The sequence below is a fragment of the Dromaius novaehollandiae genome, chromosome 16 (genome assembly GCF_036370855.1).
Source record: "Dromaius novaehollandiae isolate bDroNov1 chromosome 16, bDroNov1.hap1, whole genome shotgun sequence".
Lineage (NCBI taxonomy): Eukaryota > Metazoa > Chordata > Aves > Casuariiformes > Dromaiidae > Dromaius > Dromaius novaehollandiae.
In genome coordinates, this window is record NC_088113.1 from 9,720,139 (window position 1) to 9,744,731 (window position 24,593).

Below are 24,593 nucleotides of genomic sequence, written 5' to 3' on the forward strand. Positions count from 1 at the left end.
GTCCTGAGGGAGATGAGCAGGAGCTCAGCAGGGAGAGCAGCCAACTGGAGAAACTCTGCAAGGAGAGATCCTGTCTGACAGCAGCTGCCTCCCGCGGGATGAGGGAAGGGATCCACGGCATTGGGGGTAGCCTCAAGAGGTTTGGGCTAGCGAGCCTCTATGTCCTTTCCTCCCATTTCTCCTCTTCCTTCTTTCCACAGCCACCTCCGAGGACGAGGTCAACATGTGGATCAAAGGGCTGAACTGGCTGGTGACAGACACTTTAAAGGCTGCCACCCCCCTGCAGATTGAAAGGTGAGAAACTTGTCCGTGTGCGGGGGAGTGAGAGGCCCAGGCTGAGGGAACGGAGCAGGCAGCTTCTCAGCAGGGTCCTTCTGCCCTTGTCCCAGGCTTGGATTTTTATCCCAGCGAGCCTCCAGCTCCCCGTACCTTTGATTTTGTGCAGACTTCTCTGTGCAGTCGCTCTCAGGCAGGGAGAGTGTCGCAGGGTGCAGGTTCTCTGCGTGAAAGTACGGCAGGCTGCCCTGGAAGGGGAGCAGAGCCAGGTCCTCTGATGGGAAGGAGGGCTGTGCGAGCGGGTGGTGAGACGTCGAGCGTCTCCTGGCTACAGCAGCAAGCAGAACGGGCTCGTTGCTGAGAAGGTAAGGCTGAGTGTGTGCATGTTTGTGTCTTTCCTTCTAGATGGCTCCGGAAGCAGTTCTACTCGCTGGATCGTAACCGGGAAGACAGGTAAAAAGAGAAACTCTCGCTTGCACAGACTTACATATCCACAGAAGCAAGGCCTGTTTTACCTGGTGCCAAAGCCTCAATATTTAAGAGGGCCTAGAAACACCAGAAACACCTTTAAGAGCATCCCCGCACCACCACAACCCCCCCCCCCCCGCCCCAGCAGAACATGTTTTTGGCCCCTTCTGACTGTACCGAGCTGCAAAGGCTTCCAGCGACAACTGTTGCGTGCACAGAGCTGTCCTGCTCTTGTCCCGGGTACGGAGAGTCACGGCGAGACTTGCCTACCTGGATTCAGGTGCTGCGTAAGATCCCTGGTTTGTACCGCTTCCAGGAGAGGGCTTGAGCTAGAAGGGTTTCCCTTTCACTTTAAAATGCAAAACAAAGGCTTCTTTTGAGTTTTTTATATTTTTAGTTTTCATTTCCAAGAAACCTTAATCGAATCCTTTCCTGGCTGGTTTTCACTGAATTAAAACATCAAAAAAAATGTCATCTTTGTTTCCCTGACCTGTTTCTCTGCTGTTTGGACCCAGTAACACCTTGAGACACCTTCACCCCCCCAACTGACATCGCCAAGGGAAACAAATATGAAAGAGCCAACAGACAGCTCTGGCTACCCGGTTTGGGGCTAAACTGGATTGTGCTTGTTACTCGTCACCCCCATGCCACCCCATGCCACCCCATTTGTTTGCTTCTCCTCCTCTGAGGTCTGTGAAGCTGTGGCTCTTCCCACCGCTTGAGTTTTGGTCGGTGGGCTGCAGCAGGGCCGCTGCCTGTGGGGTTCTTGGGTGAATATCTGTGATATCCTAGTAGATGAGATGTCACGCTTGGACCCGTCATGAGGAGAATCAGGTCAATCCAGGGGGAGATCGGGGAAGGGGACATAGGCCCTGTTGTGGAGGTGACTTTCAGCTCCCTGCCTGTGCTCCCCCTGCTCCTGCAGTCCACCCTGCCCAGGGCACATGGTGGCTGGCAGTCTTCTCCTCTCGAGGTGCTGTTATTTGCCTCCTTTTGTCACTGGGACACGATTTTCCCTCGTGATGTTAACCGAGCGTGTTAGCCTTTCGGTATTGATTTCCGTGCTCCTCAGCTCCCCCGAGACGGCCGGCCCGCTCGGGAGAGGGGAGAGCGGAGGGAAGAGCTGGAGACGTCGCGGATACAGCAGTACGTGCGCTCGGGCGACGCTGGAGCACCTGGGCTCCATCTGCTCCCTTTATTTGCCTAGGCTGGGCTTACTGCCCTGGCAACGGAGCACCTGGCAGATCGCTGTATGCCAGAGGACCTTCCATTTTGCCTCTCCCCTGGTATTAATCTAGCAGTGCTAATGATTTCCACATTTTGCCCCGAGCCCTGGAGTCCTCCTGGTCCTTGCAGGAAGCTCCTGCCAGAAACTTCTCGTAGCTGCGCTCGTGAACCTGGCTCTCTGCGGCGGGGGCTCACGGCCGAGGGAACCGCGGGTGAGTTTGCACTGTGGTCAGACGGGTCCGTCCTGCGGAGGAGCCGGCCAGAGCGACGGCTCGGTAGTCTGCCGGGAGTGGTGAAGTGAGCAGGTCGTCTCGTCCCGCTGTGTTGTATGTGTTCGTATTGCTGTGTTTCTGCCTCCCGTCCAGACCTTGCATGCTGGCCCGTGCCAGCCAGGACAGACAGAAAAGCCTGCTGTGGGGCAGCCCGGGATTAAATTAAACCTGGCCAAAACCCGGAGCAGAGCAGAGTGGGAGAGGGAGTGTTTTGCATTGAGGAAATCTCCGTGCACTGGGCGTTTTCACCTGAGCAGTGCCCTTGGGAATCCTCTTTGGGATTTCCCCTTGGGAACTGGTGGGGCCTCATCTCTCCTGCTCTCTTCCCAGGGCAGCTTGAGCTTAAATTTCCCAGAGCGGTGTCTGGAGGTGTTTGGTGGTGTGCGATGACGTGTAGATGCTGTGCAGACCTCTCCAGGCGAAGGCCCCATCTGTCCTGCTTAGCTGTAAGCAGAGAACTGATGTGGCCAAAATTCGGATCCGATTTCCCTCGCCGGTGGAGAGGGAGTGTTTTGGAGGGGCCCCGTCTCCTTCCCATTGCTTACAGCGGGACGTGGGTGGCTGTGATCCCGACCTGAATGAACGCGGGCTTTACGTCCGCTCCCGGGCTGCCTCCGAGTGCCAGAAGTGGGACGCCGTGACCCACCCCGGCCCTCCCGTTTCGCCCTCGCAGCGGTTTGCGCCGTGGCTGGCGGGAGCGGGGCTTGGTGCACTGGGGCTTGGCGGAGGAGGGGTCAGTCCTCGCAGGGGTGGAAGGGGAAGGAGAGGGGGGCCTTTAATGTGTTGCAGCTGCTCTGCATCTGCCACAGGCCTTTCGAATCAAGGCTTGGTTTTCCTGCCCCGTAACTGGGCGTACGGGTTGCCCTCGCTGGCTGGGTGCGAGGGGGGAGCAAGCAGGAGGGCAGCTCGTGGGCTGCCCCGAGGAGCCCTGGCTGTAGGAGGTGACCTGTCCCGTGGCTCCGGATGGGGATGCTGGCGCTCTCCTTTGCGTGCGTCGCGTTCGAAAGCTGGATTTCTGCGTGTTCGGCAGCAGCGAAGGCTGAGGCAGGTGCGGGAATGGCTGCGTGAGGGTTTGGAGCGTGGCCGCGAGAGAAAGGTGGTCCGTGTTTTTTCTCATCCGTTATGGACTAAAGCTAATGAAATGGCTCCATGGCAGGACAGAGGAGACTGAGGTGCATCTGCCCAAGGTGCGTTCAGCAGAGCTGACGGCCAGCCTGGTGCGTTTCTCCTGTGGATTTGTTTAACATCATCTTTCTATTAGTGTTTAGAGTTAAGGCAGCAAAATACGGGGTATCCCTTAGCTGCCGGTCAAGGGGAAAGGATTAAATGCAAACCACTTAACTGACAGAACTGCCGATCCTGCCCAAAGTGCAATAAGTGCCACAGCACAGAGAGGGGACGCAGAGAGATTTCAGGTTGCCCTTTTTTTCCAGCAGCCATGTGTTTTCTGTAAAGCAGAGGCAGACGTTACAGGGCTTTTGGACGAGCTCCTCACCCCCACGAGGTGTTTCAGTGCTCGCTTTGGGGTCACTGGGGTGTTTTGCTTTTGCTTTGGAGCCCAGAAACGGATTTGAAAAGGGAATAGTGAGTGGTGACTTTTTTTTTTTTTTTAAACACTTCTCTTACAAATCATCAACAACCTCGGTGCTTTCCAGAGTAGCAGGTTTTGGAAGCTGCAGGCGCTGCTGCCCGTTCCTGCCCTGTGCGGGGGGCCGAGACCAGCAGAGCCCCCGCTTCGGAGGGGCTCGTCACCGGCGTTGGCACTGCACCGGCACGCACGCAGGTGTGGGCTGTTTTCCCTGGCTGCAAGGCCTCCGGGTGTTTGTTTTTTCAAGGGAAGTTTGGTGGAAGGAGGATAACAGGATGCTGTTCTTTTCCAAAGTGCTCTGGAGGAAAGTGTTTCGCCTTGGGCTCGGAAAGCTGCCCGTGCCCAGGAGCAGGATCATGGCGCGGGGGGCGGGACACAGGGAGCATTTCCATCCCCTCCGAGATGGCTGGATCTGTCCTTTGGCCTGTTTGTCATGAGACCTTAAAAAAAAAAAAAAAAATCCCCCCCCAAAAAAACAAAAAAAACCTTCCATAGAAGAGGTTAATTTGTTTATTTTTTTTACTTTCTTGTCTTAAAATATTACCAAGCTGTTTAGCCAAGGTCTTGAGCACTTTAATATTACTAATAAGACAGTAAATAACATCACTGCATACCCTGTCCTCCTACCAGCAGCAGAGGGGGATGCTGGCCGTAGCATTTAGAGGGACTGCTGTTTTCCACTTCATAGTGCTGTGGGGCAGACCCACGGTTCGTGGCACAGCACCTCCCCTGGGCTGCAGACCTCCTGCCCAGCTCTTACGGCCCCCGTGGAAACGTGACGGCGGTGTCATCGGCCGAGGCCGTCGGGAAGCTGCAGCGCGACGTGGCGTGGAAGCTGCTCCCACCCCGGTTCAGCGTGGACATGCCGTCTCTGCATGCCTCTCGCGGCAGTGACGCTCGGTGTGTCACCACCCCAGCCCCCTGGGACCGCAGGGCTAATCGCAGCCGGCCTGGGGTGGGACGTGCAGCTCTTGCACCGTGCTCGTTTTGTTCCTCGTGATGTCGCAGGCCTCGTGCATCCAGAGTTCAGTCCTTCCCCGGACTGTGAAAATGGCCTGGTGAAACTGGAGTGAGTTGTACAGTGCTCTGCACTGGCTCCAGGGGCCCCCTCGTGTGCCGTGCACCTAGCAGAGCGTGCGGAGCCGGGGGGAGAAGGGCTGGCGGCAGCCGCTGAGGTCGCCGCTGAGGTCTCTCCCCAGCTGGTCCAGGTGGGGCACCGGATTTGGTGCCCGTTGCACCTCCCCTGGCACGTCTGGCCCGCGTGGGGTGAGCTGGCACGGTGGTGCTCTGCCCCCATCCCCTCTTGCTGGGGTTACGCTGTAGTGTCATGGGGTTCCCACGCTCCGGGCACTTCTCCCCAGCCCCATTTCCTTCCTTCTCCAGACCGTGGCCTCTGGGAAGAAATCCCTGCAGGCCAGGGCAGAGGCGGGAGATGGAGAAGTGGATAGCACCACCGAGACAGTTGTCCCGGCTGGTCTTTTGGGGGCCCTGGGCTTCCCTCAGGGATGCCACGAGAGCTGTTGCACCCTACAGTCCTTGACGTGTGAGGCCATGTCCCATAGCCGCCTTCTCCCCTGCCTGGCGATCCTGTCTCGCTCCCCCGCGCCGCCCGCGTTCCCCGTCACCCAGGGCTGCGGCAGCCGCGTGCTCTTGCTCGGACCCGCCTGCTCTCCGGACCGCGCTGGGCAGCACAGAGGTTTGTGCGTTGGAGGAGGTGCGAGGCGGGCTCTCCTTCCCGAAAAGCCTTGCCTGAGCCACAAGGGGCGACTCTGCGTGCTGGGGAGGAAACTGCTCGAGCTGCTGCTCGCGCTGAGACCGTTGCTGGCTCTGTAGCCCACTTAACCGTGCAGAGAGGGCAGGAGAGGCTGGGGCCGTGCGCCAGCCTTTTTCCTTTGTGGTCCTGTCGGTGAGTAGAAGCAAGTTGCCTGCACGGTCCCAAGGGTGCTGGCACAGGAGATGGCACGGGAGCCAGAGCCAGGCTCCTCTTCTGGGCTCCCGACACGTGAGTCCTCGCGGTGCTGCGGCGCGAACGTGCCGGCATCCTGTGATTGCCGGGGCAGACCCGGAGGTCTAGTTTTTAAGGTGGGGGTTGCCTGGAAGTTATTGCACGCAGATGTCTCGGCTCTCAAAGCCTACGGACGGGAGGTGTCCCCGTACTTCCTCCTGCCGGCTGCAGCTGGGCAAGAGGTGGCAGGTCTGTATCTGTGGCTAGAGATGACAAAAACAGTTTTTAATCTCTTCAGGATAAAATTAGCCTGGCCCAGATCGCTTGCAAAGCCTGCCCACCTCCAGCTCCCTCCACCTGTCAGAAAAGGGGTTTTGGAAAGGATTCGGTCACCCAGCTTCCACATTTGGGCCCAAATAGCTTAAAAATACTGCATCTCCCAGCTCTGCTCCCCACGCAGAACATAGGTACAATGTGTATCTAAGCGGGAAATGTTCTGTTTTGCCTTGGGTCCCGACGACTGTGTCTTTCCGGGGATGCACGCCCGTCCTCGTGATTTGCTGCCGATGTCCCTCGGGGCATGGCTGCTCTTTGCGTGCCAGGGTGAGACTCTCCGGTCCCACAGCTCCTGAATGTTTCCCCTCTCTCCCCTGCCGAGCCAGGATTTCGGCCAAGGACCTGAAGAGCATGCTGTCCCAGGTCAACTACCGGGTCCCCAACATGAGGTTCCTGCGGGAGAGACTGACGGTGAGTTCACAGCCCCTTCCCTCTCCCGTTTGCGCCGGGGACCCTCGGCAGCCTGCTGCCTGCTTCTAAGCAAAAGCTCGCGGTGCCCGAACTCCCACGGTGCGTTTGCACACCACAGAGGCTCCCAGCCTTTCCCGGGAGGGCCCCCACCCACTGCCGTGTCTGAAGAGGTGCCAGCTCCCACTGGTGCCGCGCCCTGGCCCGCCGGTGGCCAGCACCCTTTGCTCCCGCACGCGGCCTCCCACGCTGCCCCCGCTCCTCCCCGCGGGCGCCCGGGCTCCCGGCGAGCCTTGGCGCTGGCTCCCGGCGCAGGCTTTGCCCTGCCGGGGCAGAGCTCAGCAGCGCCGGCCCCCGCCCTGGGCCCCGCTGCCTGGGGGGACGAGCGGTGGCTCTGCCCATGCCGCTGCACGCCCAGAAATGGCTGGGAGAAGGGCATGGAGCTGCACCGGCTTCTCCGCCACGGCCATTTGGTCTCTACGAAATACCGACGTGGCAGGGGTATGGCCTCGGATGATCTTAACGTGCTGGACTTGTATAGTCTTTAAAGCTTCATAAGACCCCTGGGAGAAAGGAAATTGGGGAAAAAAAAATTATAGTGAGAAAATAAGGGGCAGGGGTGGAAGGGACTGAGCTACGTTCACGTGAGGTTGAAAGTGGAGTGGAGAGCAGAGCTGAGAAACCCTGCTGCTTCCGACCCTCCCTGGGTTACCAGAGGGCCTGGCTCTTCGCGCGCTGCTGCAAACGTCTCTGCTCGCCCGGGGTCCAGTTTTCCGAAGAAAGATCCCGCTGCTCCCACCAGCCTTCCCAAGGACCCCTGCCCTGTATGAGGGGCGAAGGGGTGGAGAAGTGCATGCGAGTCAGATCCTGCTGGGGTCTCTTAGCTGGGCTGAGAGCAGGGGTTCCTCTACCAGCCCACGTTTTACAGCCCCACTCGCAGATGAGTAGTTTTGTGTGTAGCTAACACAGGGGGTAGGCTTTGCAAAGTCAACGTTTCTGAGCTCAGGCACCAGGTCATCTCTGTCATTCACTTCCACCAGCAATAAACTTGAGGGCCAAAGATCACTGCATGCAAAGAAGAGCATATGCCTCATGTGTTGCAGATTGCAACACAAATTGCAGACACTTCAAATATTCGCTGCAAATGAAAAATAAAACGATCCTTTTGTAACTATTCAAGTAAGCTGCAATGCTTTTATGACCAGCACAGTGATGCCTCTATATGGGTGAGCTTGGGGAATGCTGGTAGCACAGTTTTAGGATATGCTCGTGTCCCTGGACACTGGTGTGGTCCCCTTGTTCCTGGCAGAAAGGTATGAAGGTGGACGCAAAGCCAGGCCAAGGTCTGTGCTTTTTCTCCTCCTTTTCCCCCTCTGCGGGAGCATCTCCAGCCCTGCTGTGGGGGATCCTGAGGGCAGGTGGGACTCCGCAGCCACAAGCCCTGCAGGTCTCCTGCAGAGCTGCCTGTGGACCCTGTAAAACCTCTGCTCTTCTTGGCCGTAGGACGTGGAGCAGAGGAACGGGGATATAACGTACGGGCAGTTTGCACAGCTGTACCGCAGCCTGATGTTCAGCGCCCAAAAAATGGTAAGAGCTGAATTCTCTAGGTCAGGGGTGGGGAAGGAGAGCTGTGTTTGTTACTGGGCTTTTTCTGTTAATTGCCTTTTTTAACTCTGCCTCCCTCAACTAATAGCTTGTTTCCTTAAGCCAGGGAAGGCAGGGAGTAAATAAGGTTTTGCTTTAGCCTGATTAGCACGGCGCTTCGAGGGCTGTGTGAGCAGTAGCTGTAAGGTTAGCAAGGCAGGACAGAGCCCTGCCATCCTGGCTCGCGTCGAAGCCAGGCTGGAGCACCTCTCAGCCCAGCGTCTGTCCCCTGGTCCGTGCCTGACACTGCTGTGAACGGTGGCGCAAGGAGCAGGACAGAGAGGAGGTGAGGGCCAGACACCTAGAGCTGCTCCAGGAGAGGTGGGAGCTGACCATGACTGCCTTCATACGGCACCACAGCCCGGTGTCCAGGGGGAGAGATCTGCCTGCAGCAAGTGGAAAGGGTCTAGGAGACCAGGGCCATACAAAGAGCTGTTTTACTACCCTGTCACCTTCTTGATCAAGTTGTACTTTCACATACGTTGGTGACACTGATGCAAACCTGATGCTTGTGCTTTTTCTTTTGCAGATGGACGTCCCATTCCTAGAAAGGTGGTTAATTCTCTCTGTTTGCTGGGGAAGGGGCAGAGCTGTTTCCTTTCGCTCCCTAGCATGTTTCGGCGTCTGCAGCAGCCTCTCCGGCATGCTGCATGCCTCTCGCTTGTCACAGTGCTGCCTGCGTTTTTGCATTTCGTGAATCCGCATTTGCGTTGTAGACACTTCAGCTCAGGTCAGTAAGGGACCTCCTTTCTCCCAGGCATCTGACTGAGACCTGGCTCAGGTCAGCTGCATCCAAAAAATTGTCAGTTGTTTTATGTGAAATAAGTCAGACATTGAGCCGCTTCCCCAGTTACCTCGTAGCTGGTGCTAGTTGGCCGCTACGCCAGGGACTGTGCCGCTGGCCCCGCTCCAGGTTGTGCCTGCGGTGCCACTGGCGGCTGTGCCCTGCCCTGACCCATGCACATCTTGGCTGTGATAAAAAGAGCCTTAATTTAGACCCAGAAGCTAAAGAGTGAAAGACTTATTAACTTGTCCAAGTAATTTCCCATGGTTCCCTCTCTTTTTTTTCGTGTAATCCTAGAGAAGAGAGTTGGAAGGGACCATCTGGTTCATCCTTGTGCCCGAGGCAGTCAGTGCTGCCCAGTCCATTTTTTTTTCTCCTGTTAGTCCCCAGCGTGGCCCTTGGCTGTCCACTGCAGCCAGGTACTCTCAGGGACAAGTAGTCTTTTGAGATAATCGGCTGCAAACAGTCCCTCCTTCCTTCCCAGCAGCTCCTTGAGTCCATGTGCTGTGAATATCTGTAGGTCTGTCCTGTCGGCAGTCACCCCTTGACTGCCCCGCACCTATTTAGTTCTTTTCCCTTTTGTACGACTCAGTCCCTCTGGCTTCCTGATTATTTTTGCTGCTCTCCACTGGAGTTTCATGCTGTCCTACCCTTGGTGGTGTGACTCCTGGACTGCTCGAGGTGCCCCTCTCTCTGGGATGCGGACACGTAAGCTCAGCTGCTGGGCGTTTGCCATCCTGCCGTTGTGGCGCTCTGTGTGCATCCCCGTCCATTCTCGCGGTGTTGCCTGCGGGGGGAGATGGCGTGTGTCACCTGCACGTGCCGTGCTGTTTGCCGGTGGCCGCTCCTGTCATCCCGGCCGCTGTTCTTAGTGCCGTGTTGTGACACTGCTTGAAGCTTCTCTCTCTGCTCTCAGGGGTGGAGAAAGGTCTGAACACTTCAGGGTGTCGCTGCTGGACTTCCAGAAGTTCTTGCTGGAGTGCCAGATGGTGAGCTGGGGGGTCGGGGGGGGCAGGCCATCATATCGACAGGGATCCTGCACTCGGGGGGTGGCTTTGACTTGCAGCTGGAATGGTCGGGCCGTGGGGAGCTCTGCCTGGCCCAGGGCCACCACTGGAGAGCACCTTGTGTGGGTCAGAAATGGGTAAAGGGGAGCACCGACAAGCGTGGCCTCAGCCAGGGACCCTTGTCGGAGAGGAGATGGAGAGCAGAAGATCCCTGCGAGGCCTGAGCAAGGCAGAGGCTCCAGGAGGGAAGAACTGGGGAGCAGAGGTTTACTGAAACCCCGAGATTTTGGCTTATACTGCAGGGCTGCAGGAGCCAAAGTCCTGGTCTGTCCCGTCTCCCCGGCAGGAGCGTCTGCCCAGGAGACCTCAGCAGACCTGAGAGGCAGCCAACTGATTTGGTTGCCGACCTTGCCTTTTAAAAGGAACCTTTCCCGACATCCAGCCGCCCAGCGCCCACATTCACGCACGCTTGCGGGCGCAAACGGTGCATTTGCGGGTGGCGCGCGCCCCTTCCGCAGCCCCGGCCGGGCTCCGTCGCCCGCCAGCCCCGCTCCGCGCGAGGCCGGGCGTGCAGGGGAGCGGTGCCCAGCGCCTCCCGCCGAGCGCCCGTCTCCCGCGGCTGCCTCCCTTTTGCCTCATCCGCAGCGAGTAGGAAATCAACCAGCGGCGAGACGCAGCCGTTTTGATGACCTAATGAAAGACGTGCCGGGAGAGGAACGAACAAAAGGAAGCCGAGTTGGCTGCTGCTGCAGAGGGGGCTGGCGCGGCAGATGTGTGCGGCAGCGCCAGGAGAGAGAAAAATACATGAAACCGAGAAAATGAAGATCACTTAAGAGTGGGTCGGGTTTCTGCAGTTGCCTGCTAGCCAGTGTTTGTGCTGATAGTTGAATCCCCTGGCAGGGATGGTCTTACATTAAGAGCTGCCTCCTTAATGGTTAAAGCTTCTAGCTGGATGTGCCGCATGTGGTTTTGAATAACACTTTCTGAAATTGCTTCTTTTTTTTATGTCTCTTTGTGGGTTTGCAGGAGCTCTGGGCTACAGATATCCTTCAGGTGCAGGAATTCATGTTTAGCTTTCTGCGAGACCCTTTGAGAGAGATTGATGAGCCATATTTCTCCCTGGATGAAGTAAGGCACCTTGAACGCTAGTGTGTGCATGGGCCCGGGGTGAATGGAGTGCGACGTCCCCGGTGCAATGAGTGCTGCGGTGTGACCGGCTGTGCTCTCTGTCCTGTCTGTGTCTTTGACTGTGTGGTCGTGGTGGTCAGAGGATCACAGTCTCCTCTGAGCAGCAGTGCTATACAGGATGAGCTTCGTGGTCTAGGTGGTCACCATGTTGCACAAGAGCAGGTAGACCTCCCCGCTGGTGGAGGGAATGGTTTCTGGGCTCTCCTTTTGTACAGAACATGTGCAGCTGGGAGCACTCATCAGGCAGTTTATTTGGGGACTGGATAATTACAAGCGATGCGATTGCTAGACAAAAAGAGGGTACATTTGGCTTAATGCCCCTTTGCAGCATGTCCCCCTTCAAAGCAAGAAAGTTAGTTTTCAGCAATTCTGGATATGAAAGAGTAAAAATGAGTGCAGATATCCACATGGCCTTAATGAGCTATTGCCTGCCATGTGAGCTGATGGCGTGCCTGATTTGCAAAATAAAATGCAGAGTGATGTATTTGACTCCAGTTGGGCTAATGTAAGGATCTGTATACAGATACATGGTGCAGCTTGGAAGATAGGTGGTAACACCTGAAGCTGTGGTCACTCGAGCATGCTGGGTCAGGTAGCTGTGCACTGAGTCTCGGTTGCCTGCGCTCGGGACTGAGTCAGGCCCTTGGCTGCTTGGTGGTGGTGGTGGAGTCGGTGGTCAGCCTCCCACCACGTGATACAGTCTGTGCGGGGCTTGTAAAACAGCTGCTGTCTTGGTAGCTGCAGACACTGAAGGCAAGCTGTGTGTGTAAAACTAACCCGCCGCACTCAAATCCTCCACGACGTTAACACTCTTCTGTTTTTTCTCTTGAGCAGTTTCTCACCTTCCTGTTTTCCAAAGAGAACAGCATCTGGGACTCGCAGCTGGACATGGTGTGTCTGGAGAACATGAACAACCCCCTCTCTCATTACTGGATCTCTTCCTCACACAACACGTAAGGATGAGGGAGACATCTCTTTCCCTGCCTCTCCATTCCCAGCATCCTGTTCTGCTATGGGTCATCCTATGCCAGGGTGAAATTCTCCCAATAACCACTTTGCCTGATCCCGGTGATGTGACAAGTAGACTTTTCCCAACTTGGGGTCAGTACATCAGAGACTCCTCCTGGTGCCCCAGTCTCCCCCCATGGTTTTATCATCAGTGTTTTGCTTTGTCAGCAATGCACATCTGCTCTGCCCAGATTGTGCTTTCAGGTCCCAGGCTGTCACCCTGGCAGTGTCCTACCATTTGCAATATCATATTTCATAGCCTTTAGGAATAGATGTGATACAACCCTGGCAGGCTGAAGCTGGCCACGTACCCCTCGGCTGTGTAGAAGAATCTTGTGGGACTTGCAGTCCTTGCAGGCAGACGCATGCTCTGTCTGTGCTCCCAGTCTGCTTGGTGCAGTGGCAACACATTAGTCCTAATTTAAAAGACGGAGAGTCTGATCTCCCAAGCCAGCTGATAACTGAGCTGGAGCACAAGCAAGGAGCTCCAGTCTGCCTGCAAGAGCTGGGCTAACCCTGCTCTGGGACTGTGGGAATGGCTCACCCTTCCTTTGGCTGGCACAGGGGCTCTTTGTGGCACCAATACTGATATCACTCTTTAAGGCTTATCTCAAGGGCCGGCAGCAAGACTGTGCCTCAGTAAGGTAGTGTTTGGAGCCCCTTAGAGTAGGGATAGAGTTGAACCTTACCTAGGCAAGATGACAGGGACTGCATGAGAGCCTGCATGAGAGACAGAGGCAGGTCCATGGTGCCCCAGGAGATATCCACACCCGTAGTGCATGTCTTTCTTCTCCTGATGTCTTCTCTCATGTGAAAGGTACCTGACAGGAGATCAGTTTTCGAGCGAGTCCTCGCTGGAAGCATACGCCCGCTGCTTGCGCATGGGATGCCGATGCATCGAACGTGAGTACCGAGGCAGAGCTGGCTCCTGTACCGGCAGCTTTGTCTCCACCAGTAGGGCAGTTTACAGTGGTGGGTGAAGTCTGTGTGTGGAAGGCAGGGCTGCAGGATGAAGTCCTGGTGGCAGTATTATCACCATGACATGCTGAAAGGGCAGAGGTTGTTTGCTTTGTGGGGCTGTTTGGTATGTGCCTGAGCTTTTGCTCCCCCAGAAAGATTTTGATTTTCCCCTCTCTCCTTTATTGCCATCCAACGGGAGTTCCCAGCAGCGCTCGGTTTGGTCTGTCTTGTGTCTGGGTCCTGCCTGTGCTCTGGCCTTTGAGCTAAGCTTCCCCCATGGGTCTCTTTCAGTGGATTGCTGGGATGGTCCCGATGGGATGCCAGTGATCTACCATGGACACACCTTAACCACCAAGATCAAGTTTTCTGACGTCTTGGTCACTATCAAGGAGCATGCCTTTGTCACTTCTGAGTGAGTACAGCAGGGACCTGAACTTCACCTAGCAGAGCTGTCAGAAAGGCAAAATGTGGGTAGAGCTGAGGCTGTAGCAGAGTGAAGCGCTGCCTTTATCCAGAGACCTGGCAAAAAAGCACATATCTGGGATTCAGGAGGAAGAAAGCATATGTGCCTTCCAGCCAAGGGGAGAGTTCACCTAGAAAAAAGTCTTGTGGGAGGGAAGGCTTTGCACAGCCTTGGTAGTTTACCAGTCTTTCTCTATTCTGCATCACCAGCAGTGGTGGGGACACCTTGCTGTGCGATGGTTATGCTGAAGGCTTGAGAAAGCACAGCTGCAGCACGGATAGCTCTTGGTGAAAAACACTCTTTGAGGGCACAGAAGCCAGGCTTTGAAACGAAGCTTGGAAGGTGTTAAATGCCATCCAGACACTGCTCTAGTACTGACAGCTGTTTTCCTTCTCCCAGTTTCCCCGTCATCTTGTCTATCGAGGACCATTGCAGCATCGCTCAGCAGAGGAACATGGCTCAGAATTTCAAGAAGGTCTTTGGGGACATGCTTCTGACCAAACCAGTAGATATTTCTGCTGATGGGCTCCCCTCTCCAAACCAGCTCAAGAGGAAGATTCTAATAAAGGTGAGTTCCTTCCCGAGCTAGGTTTCTAAATGGAGAAAATAGGAGTGGGTGGGGCAAGAGTTTGAGACGCAGCTCAGAAGCTGGATGCTGCCCTTCTCGGGAGCTTGGTTAGGATATTGGTATTTCTCCTGCAGAAATGACCCCTGGGAAGAAAGAGTGGGTCTTCAGTGCCATTTGATAATCTCTGTGGCATGGGTCTTGTCTTAGTCCTTTTAGTCTGGAGGGGACCCACAGCATTTGACCTGCAGTTTTAGAGTGGTAAACATCTGGGCACCAGGAGATCCATTCAGCCTTTTGGGGTGCCTGCACCCCTCAGCATGCCTGACCCCCTCCCTTGTTCCACAGCACAAGAAGCTGGCAGAGGGCAGTGCTTATGAGGAGCTCCCCACGTCCGTAATGTATTCAGAGAATGACATCAGCAACTCCATCAAGAACGGGATCCTCTACTTGGAAGACCCCATCAATCACGTACGTCTCTGCCACTGTCACCCTGGCCCCTCATGGTGGGCCATGTAGGGATCCACCACTAAACCAGGCTCTGTGAATAACTCAGCAATGCAACATGTGGTGCTGGAAGGAAAATCTGTTGTATGGATGATCTAAGGGTCTGTTGGCCTGTCCTGTTTCTCAGGAATCCCTGAGCCGCAGGTAGCTGAAGGCTGGGAGAGTTTTTATGCTGGCTCTCTCCTGTGTTCTTCCCTAGGCATCTCCTGCTGGCCCTTGTTAGAGGCAGAGGGCTGGGCTAGAGGGAGCTGTGGGCTGATGCGCTGCAGCTGCTCTCTGCCCTTGTGTAATCCAAACAGTGTGTTATCTATTGCTGCAGTAAGTTCCAGTGATGGCCTGCATTCCTAGACCTGGCTGCTTATCACCAATTGCCTAAACACTTCATAGCACAACTAAATGAGCATTCTGCTTTGGAAAGCATTGAGCATTCATTTTCCTGTGTGCATTTACTTATACACAGTCCACTTATTTAGCTGCTTTTGCTTTGAGGAGGATCTTTCAGGCAAAATCATATCGGAAAGAAACAGTTTTTTGGAAAATAGCAAAGTGCAATGGTAAAACCATTCCCATCTCTGATATCCCCTGTGCTGAATCCATGCTGAGTGTTTTCTTTCTGCATTGATTTGCCCTTCCCTTGGCCAGCTCCCTTTAACATGTGCTGGGGAGTTCACAGCGTGATTTGCGATCAGTTTGTATGTGAGATCTACCACGTGCTGTTTTTTGCATGTGATAAATCCCTGCTTTGGATCTGGGGGATGTCTTGGAAGCTCCTGTGACTCTCCGCTTAAATCATTGTTGTTGACGACTGTCTTTCACAAACCCAATCACTCCTCTCTGCTTGTGCTAATCAGAAGGAGAAAACCCCACTGGTCAGCACTGGGCCACTTGGTGCTTCCGCTGGGGATCTCTTTGCCCAAAGCTCATTTCCTTGCAGGAGTGGAACCCGCATTACTTTGTCCTGACCAGCAGCAAGATCTACTACTCTGGGGAAACAAGCAGTGACCATGGAAATGAGGATGAGGAAGAGCAAAAGGAGGTAAGGGCGATACTCCCTTGCATGAAGGTAAGTTGTTGCCCTAGAGAAAGGACCTGACTGCCCAAGGAGCTGAACGTCTCTGCTGCAGCCTGACTTCAGCAGGAGATGCTGTGGTGGGAAAGATGGGAGCTAATTTGGCAGCTCCTTGGTCCTAATTAGAGGCCCCGTGAGCAGAACAGGCCCAGGCACCATAAGCCTGCCCTCAGTGACCCAAGGCTGTGTGTTGTCCCCCTGCCAGGCAAGCAATAGCACGGAGCTTCACTCCACGGAGAAGTGGTTTCATGGCAAACTGGGGGCAGGACGTGATGGACGCCACATAGCTGAGAGGCTGCTGACGGAGTACTGCATCGAGACGGGGGCCCCCGATGGCTCTTTCCTTGTGAGAGAAAGCGAGACCTTCGTTGGAGACTATACCCTCTCCTTCTGGTAAGGGTCTGCAGGTACCAACCTGTTCACTGCTCTGCATGTCACTCCTGGGGTGGTCTTCAGTCGTGTGACCTAAATGGAGTCCTGTTCCCCACTCTGCCGCTGATCAGCAAGCAAATTTCTCCATGTCTCTGTGCCTCCCTGTCCCATCAGCTCACTGTGTCAGTACAGAAGGGTAAAGTCCCTGGAGACCCTTTTGCAACGGTCTCCTGTGGGGCAGGAACGTCGTGTCCTCCTCAGCTAACCCCGGCTGGAGCTGTGTCTCAGGCAGGTGTAAAATCTCTGCAAACAACCCTGGTTTACCCTGTCCCCTTTCTGCAGGCGCAACGGGAAGGTGCAGCATTGCCGGATCCACTCACGGCAGGATGCTGGCAGCCCCAAGTTCTTCCTGACCGACAACCTAGTGTTTGACAGCCTCTACGACCTCATCACCCACTACCAGGAGGTGCCACTGCGGTGCAACGAGTTTGAGATGAGGCTGACAGAGCCGGTGCCTCAGACCAATGCCCACGAGAGCAAAGAGTGAGTGTGTGTGTGAGAGGAAGGTTGGTTGTGTCCTGTAATGACTGGGCAGCTGGTACCTGCTGGGAAACCCTTCCAAGTCTCTCTGCAGTCCCTACTGGGGCTCTCTGGTCCCACTTGCTCCCCACAGAGCGCTCTGTCACAGCAGCACGGCTCCCTGGGCAGCAATGCTGGCCGACTTTGCTTTTGGAGCTGGCTGCCCTGGGAGCTCTGAGCAAAGAAAGGAGGTATTGCAATTCCCTTGGCCATGCCACATGTCTCCAACTGGCTCTGTTCCTGGTGCCTCCCCTGGCTGTCCCTCAGAGGGGAGAAGACAGCCCTGTGGCAGTGTACATCTATGATGGTGATCTCTGCTGCCTTCCTCTTCCTGAGGATTTGGGCAGCCTTTGGGGTGCGAGGGGAAATAGTATTGCGTGGCAGAGCTTTGGGCCAGACTCTGGGATGAGGCAGATGAGTGCAGAGACTTGCTCACAGTGACATTTGTTTCCCTAAAGGTGGTACCATGCCAACCTCACCCGAGCCCAGGCCGAGCACATGCTAATGAGGGTGCCACGCGACGGAGCCTTCTTGGTGCGCAAGAGGAGCGAACCCAGCTCCTACGCCATCTCCTTCCGGTACGCCCTGGGAGAAGGGTGGTGGGCACGAGCGGCAGAGCTGTGATGCTGCGGAGGCTGTGTGCAAAGAGCAAGAGAGGGGACGTGTGTGGAGGAGTCAGGAACAGCAGTGTGATAGGTCCGAGTGATTTGCACATGGCTTGGGGAATCTTTCATCTTCTCTGGTTTGCCACTTTCTTGCCTCCTCCCCTACTGTGCCCGTGAGGCTGTTTACTCCTGCTCTGGAGGGTGTGGGAGCTTGTGTTATAGGGCAATGGGCACATGGCTGATGGAGCATTTCTGGCCTAACATGAGCCTTTCCAGAGCTTTTGGTCTCTTCTGGATGGCTTTGTATAAGCTTTAGATATTGTAAGAGCCTTTAGGATGCTGTTCCTCCTTGGCCGTGGTGGCTCTGATCAACCTGAGGTCCACACCATTTTCTACCTCTCTCCCTGCCTAACATTCCTGTTTCCACAAGGAAAGGAGCGGCTGGCTGCTTGCCTCCATTGCCCTGTGCGGTGTGGGGCATCCTTGGCCGTGGTGCCCGGGGATTGTGGTGTGCTGCAGCCATGAAGATACCTCCCTGAGGTGACATGGCTGTGGTGTGAGAGGGCTGTGGTGTGAGAGGGCTGTGGTGTGAGAGGGCTGTGGTGTGAGAGGGCTGTGCCTCAGCACAGAGGTCGCTTTGGCCAGCATTTGCTGCTGCGCCCAGCAGCCAGTGTGGAGGGACCTTTCAGTTAGGTGTCTTTTTTGGGGGCAGGGGGAAGCCCTCTCTTGCCATGTACCAAGCAGCCTCTCTGTTTCTCTCAACCTGCCAGAGCCGAAGGGAAGATCAAGCACTGCCGAGTGCAGCAAGAGGGCCAGACCGTGCTGCTTGGCAACTCCGAGTTCGAGAGCCTGGTGGACTTGATCAGCTACTATGAAAAGCACCCGCTGTACCGCAAGATGAAGCTGAGGTACCCCATCAATGAGGAGACGCTGGAGAAGATAGGGACAGCGGTGAGTGTGGGCAGGCACTGGAACCCAAAGGAAAAGGGGCAGGTCTGTTTTGAGCTATGGTCACGTGAAACATGAAACGTGAAACTATGCGGTGTCACGTGAAACCATCTCTGTGCCTCACAGCCCACATCTCTTGGTGCCTCATCCCCTGCCACAACCTGTTGGAAACATTTATTGGCTTGAGTGAGGTTTGTGGCTGCCCCTCCGACCCACCGCAGCAGGGAGTGTGAGCTGTGCACCTGTTTGCAGTGTGCAACGTCTCTTCGATAGGCTCATCTTCCCTGGAGCATTTCTCTCTCTCCCTAAAGGGAGAGGGCCTGTTCTCTTGCAGTCTTCCTTGAGTCACCGTTTTCATCGCCGGCCGTTGTTTTCGCAGGAGCCAGACTACGGAGCCCTGTACGAGGGGCGCCATCCCGGCTTCTACGTGGAAGCCAACCCCATGCCAACCTTCAAGGTACGCTCTCACTGCTTGGTGTGTAACACTCTGCAAGGCCAGCTCTGCACCATACAGCCTCTCTCAATCCGCTCTGCCCAGTTTCCTGATCTCTGCTGAGGAAAGCAGGGTCAAGGGAGGACCTTCTGTAGGGTTAGATAAGACCCATCTCTCTCTCCCACCATCTATTTCTCTCTCAAAGCTGCTGAGTCTGGTTCTCAGCCTTCTGTTGGTCTTACTCAGAGCTCAGGGGAGGATGAGGACAGGCTTTCTGGTCCAGCCAACCAGGCTGAGTATCTGGATCAGTTTGAGCTTACTGCTTCATAGAAAAACCTAGACGAGCAAAAGTTCTTCTGCACGTTTTCCTGTGCCGGGCTGGGTGGTGCTGCGCCTGCTCTGGTCTTCAGGCTTCGTGCAGAAACTCTCTGGGATGCAGTAGCCCTGGCACTAGTAGCAATTCCTTTTCATTTGGGATCTTCCCTGCATCACAGCTGTTCATCTTCAGTGGCTCAGGAAGGACACTCCAGGCCCCACCTCTGAACCCTCCTCTGATGATCCAGCCAGCCTGCAGAGCTTAACACAACTCATGTGAGTCCCTGCAGGCAGGGTTCAGAGGAGGATCACAGACTTGGTTTCCTCATAGGAACTGCCCCCGTGAGCTGGCACTCAGCGAGGGGTAGCTCATCCTGACTGTGGTGCCTGTGCTCTGAGCAGGGCCAGTGTGGGCGGCTGGGAGATCCCTGGGTAGCTCCAGACAGATTCAGCTTGCTCGGGAGGAGCCCTGCTAGCCCATGGCCATGCAAAAATCCCCCTATTGTCCTCCTCAGCATGTGGGTTAAAGCTCTAAAAAGCTCAGCCCTAGCTGGTAATGTGCAGGGCCACCGACGATACAGCCAGGCAGGTTTGCAGGAGGCAGCTGCTTCCCGGGGCATCTCAGCTGTGGCCAGCGTTGGCCCTGCTGCAGCTGAGCAGCCTGAACAGTCTGATTTCTGTCCTGCGTCCTCAGCATGACCGCAATTACTGCAGCTCTCCAAGTCCTTGTATTACCTGGGGTCTGAGGGTTTAGCAAGTATCTCTTGTTATTTTCTAAGGAAGAGGTATGTCGTTTTGCACATTCATTTCTAGACCAGCCAGTAACAGGTGCTCTAGGCTGAGCCTGCATGTTTCCTGGTCATGCTGCCTCTGTCCTGGAGTCTCCAAACTGAACCCCTCAGCCACTTCAGCACGAAGGAAAGTGCCTGTGCAGGGCCACGCCAGACTTTTGGCCTCTGCGGGCTGGCATAAATGGGGGCCTTGACTTATTTTGTAAAGGGTCACTAGGGTCTGGCAACCAGGCTGGCTGTGCGTGATGTGCCTCGTGCTGCCCCCCACACACGGTGCTGGGAGCTGATCTCTCAGCTGTGGCCTCATCAGAAACGTGACCGAGTTGGTTGCTTTCCTCTTTGCAGTGCGCAGTCAAAGCCCTGTTTGACTACAAGGCGCAGCGGGAGGACGAGCTCACCTTCACCAAGAACGCCATCATCCAGAACGTGGAGAAGCAGGAAGGAGGCTGGTGAGTTGATCCTGACCTCCCTTTTCCCTAGGGAACAGTCCGTACAGTGAGGTGTCCCATCTAGGGAGGTCCCTTTGGGAATAGCCCACAGCCCCAAAGCCCACTGTGTTCTCGTGAACCCTAAAGGCAGGCAACGAAGGACCCGCCTGGCACATGTCATCCCAAGTCAGGAGGATCTGGGATCCCACGGTGGGTGCTGATGTTGCCTCTTCCCTTCTGCCAGGTGGAGAGGGGACTATGGGGGCAAGAAGCAGCTGTGGTTCCCTTCCAACTACGTGGAGGAAATCACCAGTCCCAGCAGCCTGGAGCCGGAGCGGGAGGTGAGCTTGTGTCTGCAAGGAGCCAAGATGGGCAGGGGGAGGGATGTGTGTGTGCAGCCCCCTGCGCTTAGGGCCGCATCACCCGGCTGTTTGGGGGCCAGCGCACCAGAGGCCCCTGCGGCTCTGTGGTCACATCCAACACAATCGTGCCTGTTGTTCATTCCCAGCAGCAGCTGGATGAGAACAGCCCCCTGGGAGACCTGCTCGGAGGTGTCCTGGACGTGCCATCCTGTCAGATCGGTGAGTGCCAAAGAGGGATGGAGGACAGGGGTATGTTACAGCCCATTCATGGTCCGTTTGTGGGTCTTGTGGGTCTCCATCTGTCTGTAGGCACCCCTGTGCCTGCTGCAAGTGGATGCCAGTTTGCAGTGCCTGTTTCTGTGCAGTGATGCACTCTGCTGCTGCTGCCTGCACCAAGGCTGCCCTCTGCCCGTTGGGACTCGGCACGTCTCTGAACTCCCGAGTACAGCCTGGGAGCGTATTTGGGCGTCTGGGAGCAATCCTTGGCGTCATGCTGAGGAGCCACTCCAGGATGCCTTGAACCTGCTCTCTCAGTGGGCAGCAGCAGGAGTCGGTTCCAGCCACCCCAAGGACAATGGGTCTCAGAGTGCTTTTGTAGGGCTCCTTCACCTTTTCTGTAACAATTTGTCCTCCCTTGTGTACATATGCTCAAACCTCGCTGCCAGTCTGCCATGGGCTATGGGGCTCCCCTGAGCAGCAGCAGAGCTGGGTCTGGCTTGCAGCTCTGCCCCCCCATCCCCTCTCTGTCCCCCTTGAGCCCAGAGGACATCTTATTCTGGGTGTCTGTTCCCAGGGAGCAAGGGCATTTCAGGGCATGAAGTGAAGAATATACAGGAATGGGAGGAAAAGGGTGGTGCAAAGGCCACGGGGGTCTTCTCAGCGCCCTCAGGATGCACTCTGCATTGTCAGCTATTGCTTCCTGGGCAACTTCTACCTCCGATCACCAGAAATGGGAGCTTCTCTTCTCAGCTGGAGAGACCGGGGCAGCTGTGGGAGTCCCTCAGCATCTGTCCGCTCCTCACTCCTTGCCCTGGGTGGAGGGCTCGGCTCAGTGCCTGCCAGTGACCTTCCCCTCTGCTCCCTCTCCCTGCACAGCCATCCGCCCCGAGGGGAAGAACAACCGCATGTTCGTCTTCTCCATTAGCATGGCCTCGGTGTCGCGCTTGTCCCTTGATGTGGCAGCCGATACGCACGAGGACTTGCTGGACTGGGTGAAGAAGATCCGGGAGGCAGCCCAGACAGCCGATGCCCGGGTGAGTCTGGAGAGCCTGGAGTGGGGGGACATCTTGTAGCAAAGCCCTGGGTTTCCCAGGGTAGACGAGGAGAGTCCAAGGGAGCAGGCTTAGGCTGGGGGAGAGAGTGGTCTAATGGCTGCCTGCAACTCCTGGCGGGGGGAATTACAAAGATGGTAAAGGCAGAGTCTTCTTGGGCAATATAGCGAGGGGTAGTGGCCACACACGGTGGCTTGGAAGGTTCAGGCTGGATATCTGGGAAGATAAGTTCATCGGGAGGGTGTTGCAGCTTAAGCCAGTTACCCAGAGATGTGGAGGATCTCCATCCACAGAGGGTGTCAGGCCTCAGCTAGAGAAAGCCGCAGCTGCCCTGCTCTCGTGCTGGTGCCAGTCCTGCTCTGAGCAGGAGGCCAGACCTGCTGCGGGCCCTTCCCATGGGTGCTCCTGTGTTTGCCTCTGCGAGGGACCAGCCGACCTGGCTCTTCCCACCCTTCAGCTGGGTGGCCGTGCGCGGCTCTTGGCTGCAGCTGGTGAGCTGGCCCTGAAGCCTCTCTCCCCATCTTGGCAGCTTTCTGAAGGGAAGATGATGGAGAGAAGGAAGAAGATTGCCCTGGAGCTTTCAGAGTTGGTTGTCTATTGCCGGCCTGTGCCCTTCGATGAAGAGAGTGAGCATCAGTTTCCTGGTCTCCCTTCTGATCTCATGGCTGTAGCAGGCAGTAACCTTGGGATTACAGACCCTCCCGTGTGTCCCCAAGGATGCTCTCTTGGCCTTTGGCCAAGGGGGACAGGTGTCCAAAGCAAATTGGAACCAGGTTACATTGGAGATCTGAAAATTTCCTTCTCCAGAGGGTAGAAGTTCCCTTCCCTGTCTCTCCGTAGCTGAGATCTGGCACCGTCCAGAGCTGCTGGGGGAGTGGGGCTGGGGAGCAATGCGCTGGGGCTGTCTAATCAGAGAGAGTGGTGTTGATGCTTTCAACCGCCTGCGTTTGCTGTGGCACTAGTAAACCCAGTTCAGAGCAGAGTCGAGTCTGTGAGACCCGGCAGTGTTGGAGCCGGGACAGGAGAAGGCAGTGTTAGGAAGGGGCCTGCTGTGGCTGAAGAGGCTGGTGTGGGAAGGGAGTGCACTGGAGCAGCCGGACCTCTCCCAGATGGCTGTTTTCCCGTAGCAGGTTCCCTGCCAGGCCTCGATCAGTGTTCATGACTTGTGCTGCATGTTGTCTTCTCCCAGAGATTGGCACAGAGAGGGCCTGTTACCGGGATATGTCCTCTTTCCCTGAGACCAAGGCGGAAAAGTACGTCAACAAGATCAAAGGCAAGAAGTTCCTGCAGTACAACCGCCTGCAGCTCTCCCGCATCTACCCCAAGGGCCAGCGCCTCGACTCCTCCAACTACGACCCCCTGCCCATGTGGATCTGCGGCAGCCAGCTGGTAGCACTCAACTTCCAGACGCCAGGTGAGAGCAGCAGGGAGAGGAGCTGGGCAGGAAAGCAGAAAGAGGAAGGAGGAGGAAAAGAGGGGTGACCTGTGAAGCACTGGGTGGTTGGGCAGATCACACATGGGGAAGTCATCTCCCGGCCCAGGCGCGTGCAGGGATGCAGTGACTGAGCAAGCCCATGGCGCACAAGGGGTCTGGGGGGCTAAGCTGAGTCCCCCAGCAAAGGGTTTCCGGCAAGGCACAAATAGCCCAGGGGGTCTGGCTTGCGGTGGAAGGGGCGTAGGGCCTCCTCCACCCATCTCCTGCCTGTGCTCCCTAGACAAGCCCATGCAGATGAACCAGGCCTTGTTCCTGTCCAGCGGCCAGTGCGGGTACGTCTTGCAGCCGACTAACATGCGGGATGACCTCTTCGACCCCTTCGACAAGAGCACGCTGCGCGGGGTCGAGCCGCTCTCCATCTCCATTGAGGTGGGTGCCCTCTTCTGCTCCGATCCCTCCCCTGCTCCCGCCCTTAGCAGCATGGGGAGGGCAGAGAGGGGCTGCAGGCCACTCCGGCCTGGTCTGTGGACCTCGCTAGGGGCAGAGGGCCTGGCTCCGGGGGAGACGATGTGCGTCCCCCTGGCCAGAAGGCGCAGAGGGACGGTTATCCCCATGGGGGAGGAAGATGGGGCTGAGCCCAAGGCATTTAGAGTGGGCTCGGGGCAAGTGGGGTGAAATAACATTTTTGCATGGGTTTCTGGCTTCTGTCTGCTGCTGTTTTTCAGCTGACCCCCCACTTCAGCCCCTTTTTAAGAGTTGTCCTGCCAGGGTCGGATTGGAGAGCAGTAGCTGAAAGGGGAGATCTGTGGGCGCTTCTTTAGGCGGAAAGTGCTGCCGGACTCCCCAGGTGCCTGCGGAGGAGCGGCAGGAGCTGCTGGATGCCCCGCTCCAGCACTGGCTGCTTTGGGGAACCTCCTGCTGGGAGCACGGGGGGAATCCTACTGCCTCTCTGCATGGGAAAAGGAGGAAAGAAGAGGCTATTTTACTCCCTTCATCGTGGCCTCGCAGGAGCAAACTGCAGCCCTGGAGCCCGAAGACAGGCCGTGAAGGCAGCCCTGGACAGAGGGCACCATGCCAAGGGCGCTGGTGCCGGCAGGTGGCAATCGCGAGCTGCGGAGCCCCGGTGCCCTGGCAGCCCCGGCTCGACGGGCAGGGAGGGGAGCAAGGTGTGCGGCCTCCTCCCCGAGCTTCCTTAGGGCTATCTGAACACGCACGAGGCCCTTACTGGGAGCAGGGGAGCGGGGCCTTGCTGCCTGGCTGCTCTCTCCGAATCACAGCCAGCCCCAGCCGCGCCAGACCTCCCTTCCTTGTCACCAAATTGCTCCCAGCACACCCTGGT

General features: G+C 56.3%; 1 protein-coding gene across 6 annotated transcripts in view; it reads left to right on the plus strand.

Moving 5' to 3' along the window:
• Positions 1-24,593, plus strand: part of PLCG1 (phospholipase C gamma 1) — a 55,326-nt gene that overhangs the window by 25,568 nt on the left and 5,165 nt on the right. For 2 of the 6 annotated variants that reach the window (XM_064521409.1, XM_064521411.1), the window contains exons 3-27: positions 201-294; positions 682-729; positions 6,439-6,523; positions 8,024-8,107; positions 8,694-8,716; positions 9,865-9,937; positions 10,982-11,083; positions 11,978-12,096; positions 12,969-13,054; positions 13,403-13,523; positions 13,974-14,142; positions 14,488-14,610; positions 15,581-15,682; positions 15,921-16,108; positions 16,430-16,630; positions 17,125-17,244; positions 18,042-18,222; positions 18,599-18,676; positions 20,104-20,207; positions 20,431-20,527; positions 20,695-20,767; positions 21,644-21,801; positions 22,349-22,445; positions 23,009-23,233; positions 23,535-23,683. In XM_064521409.1, the coding sequence (XP_064377479.1) occupies positions 201-294; positions 682-729; positions 6,439-6,523; positions 8,024-8,107; positions 8,694-8,716; positions 9,865-9,937; positions 10,982-11,083; positions 11,978-12,096; positions 12,969-13,054; positions 13,403-13,523; positions 13,974-14,142; positions 14,488-14,610; positions 15,581-15,682; positions 15,921-16,108; positions 16,430-16,630; positions 17,125-17,244; positions 18,042-18,222; positions 18,599-18,676; positions 20,104-20,207; positions 20,431-20,527; positions 20,695-20,767; positions 21,644-21,801; positions 22,349-22,445; positions 23,009-23,233; positions 23,535-23,683 (2,900 nt within the window). The other 4 variants (XM_064521410.1, XM_064521412.1, XM_026092938.2 and 1 more) reach the window with 3 other exon arrangements.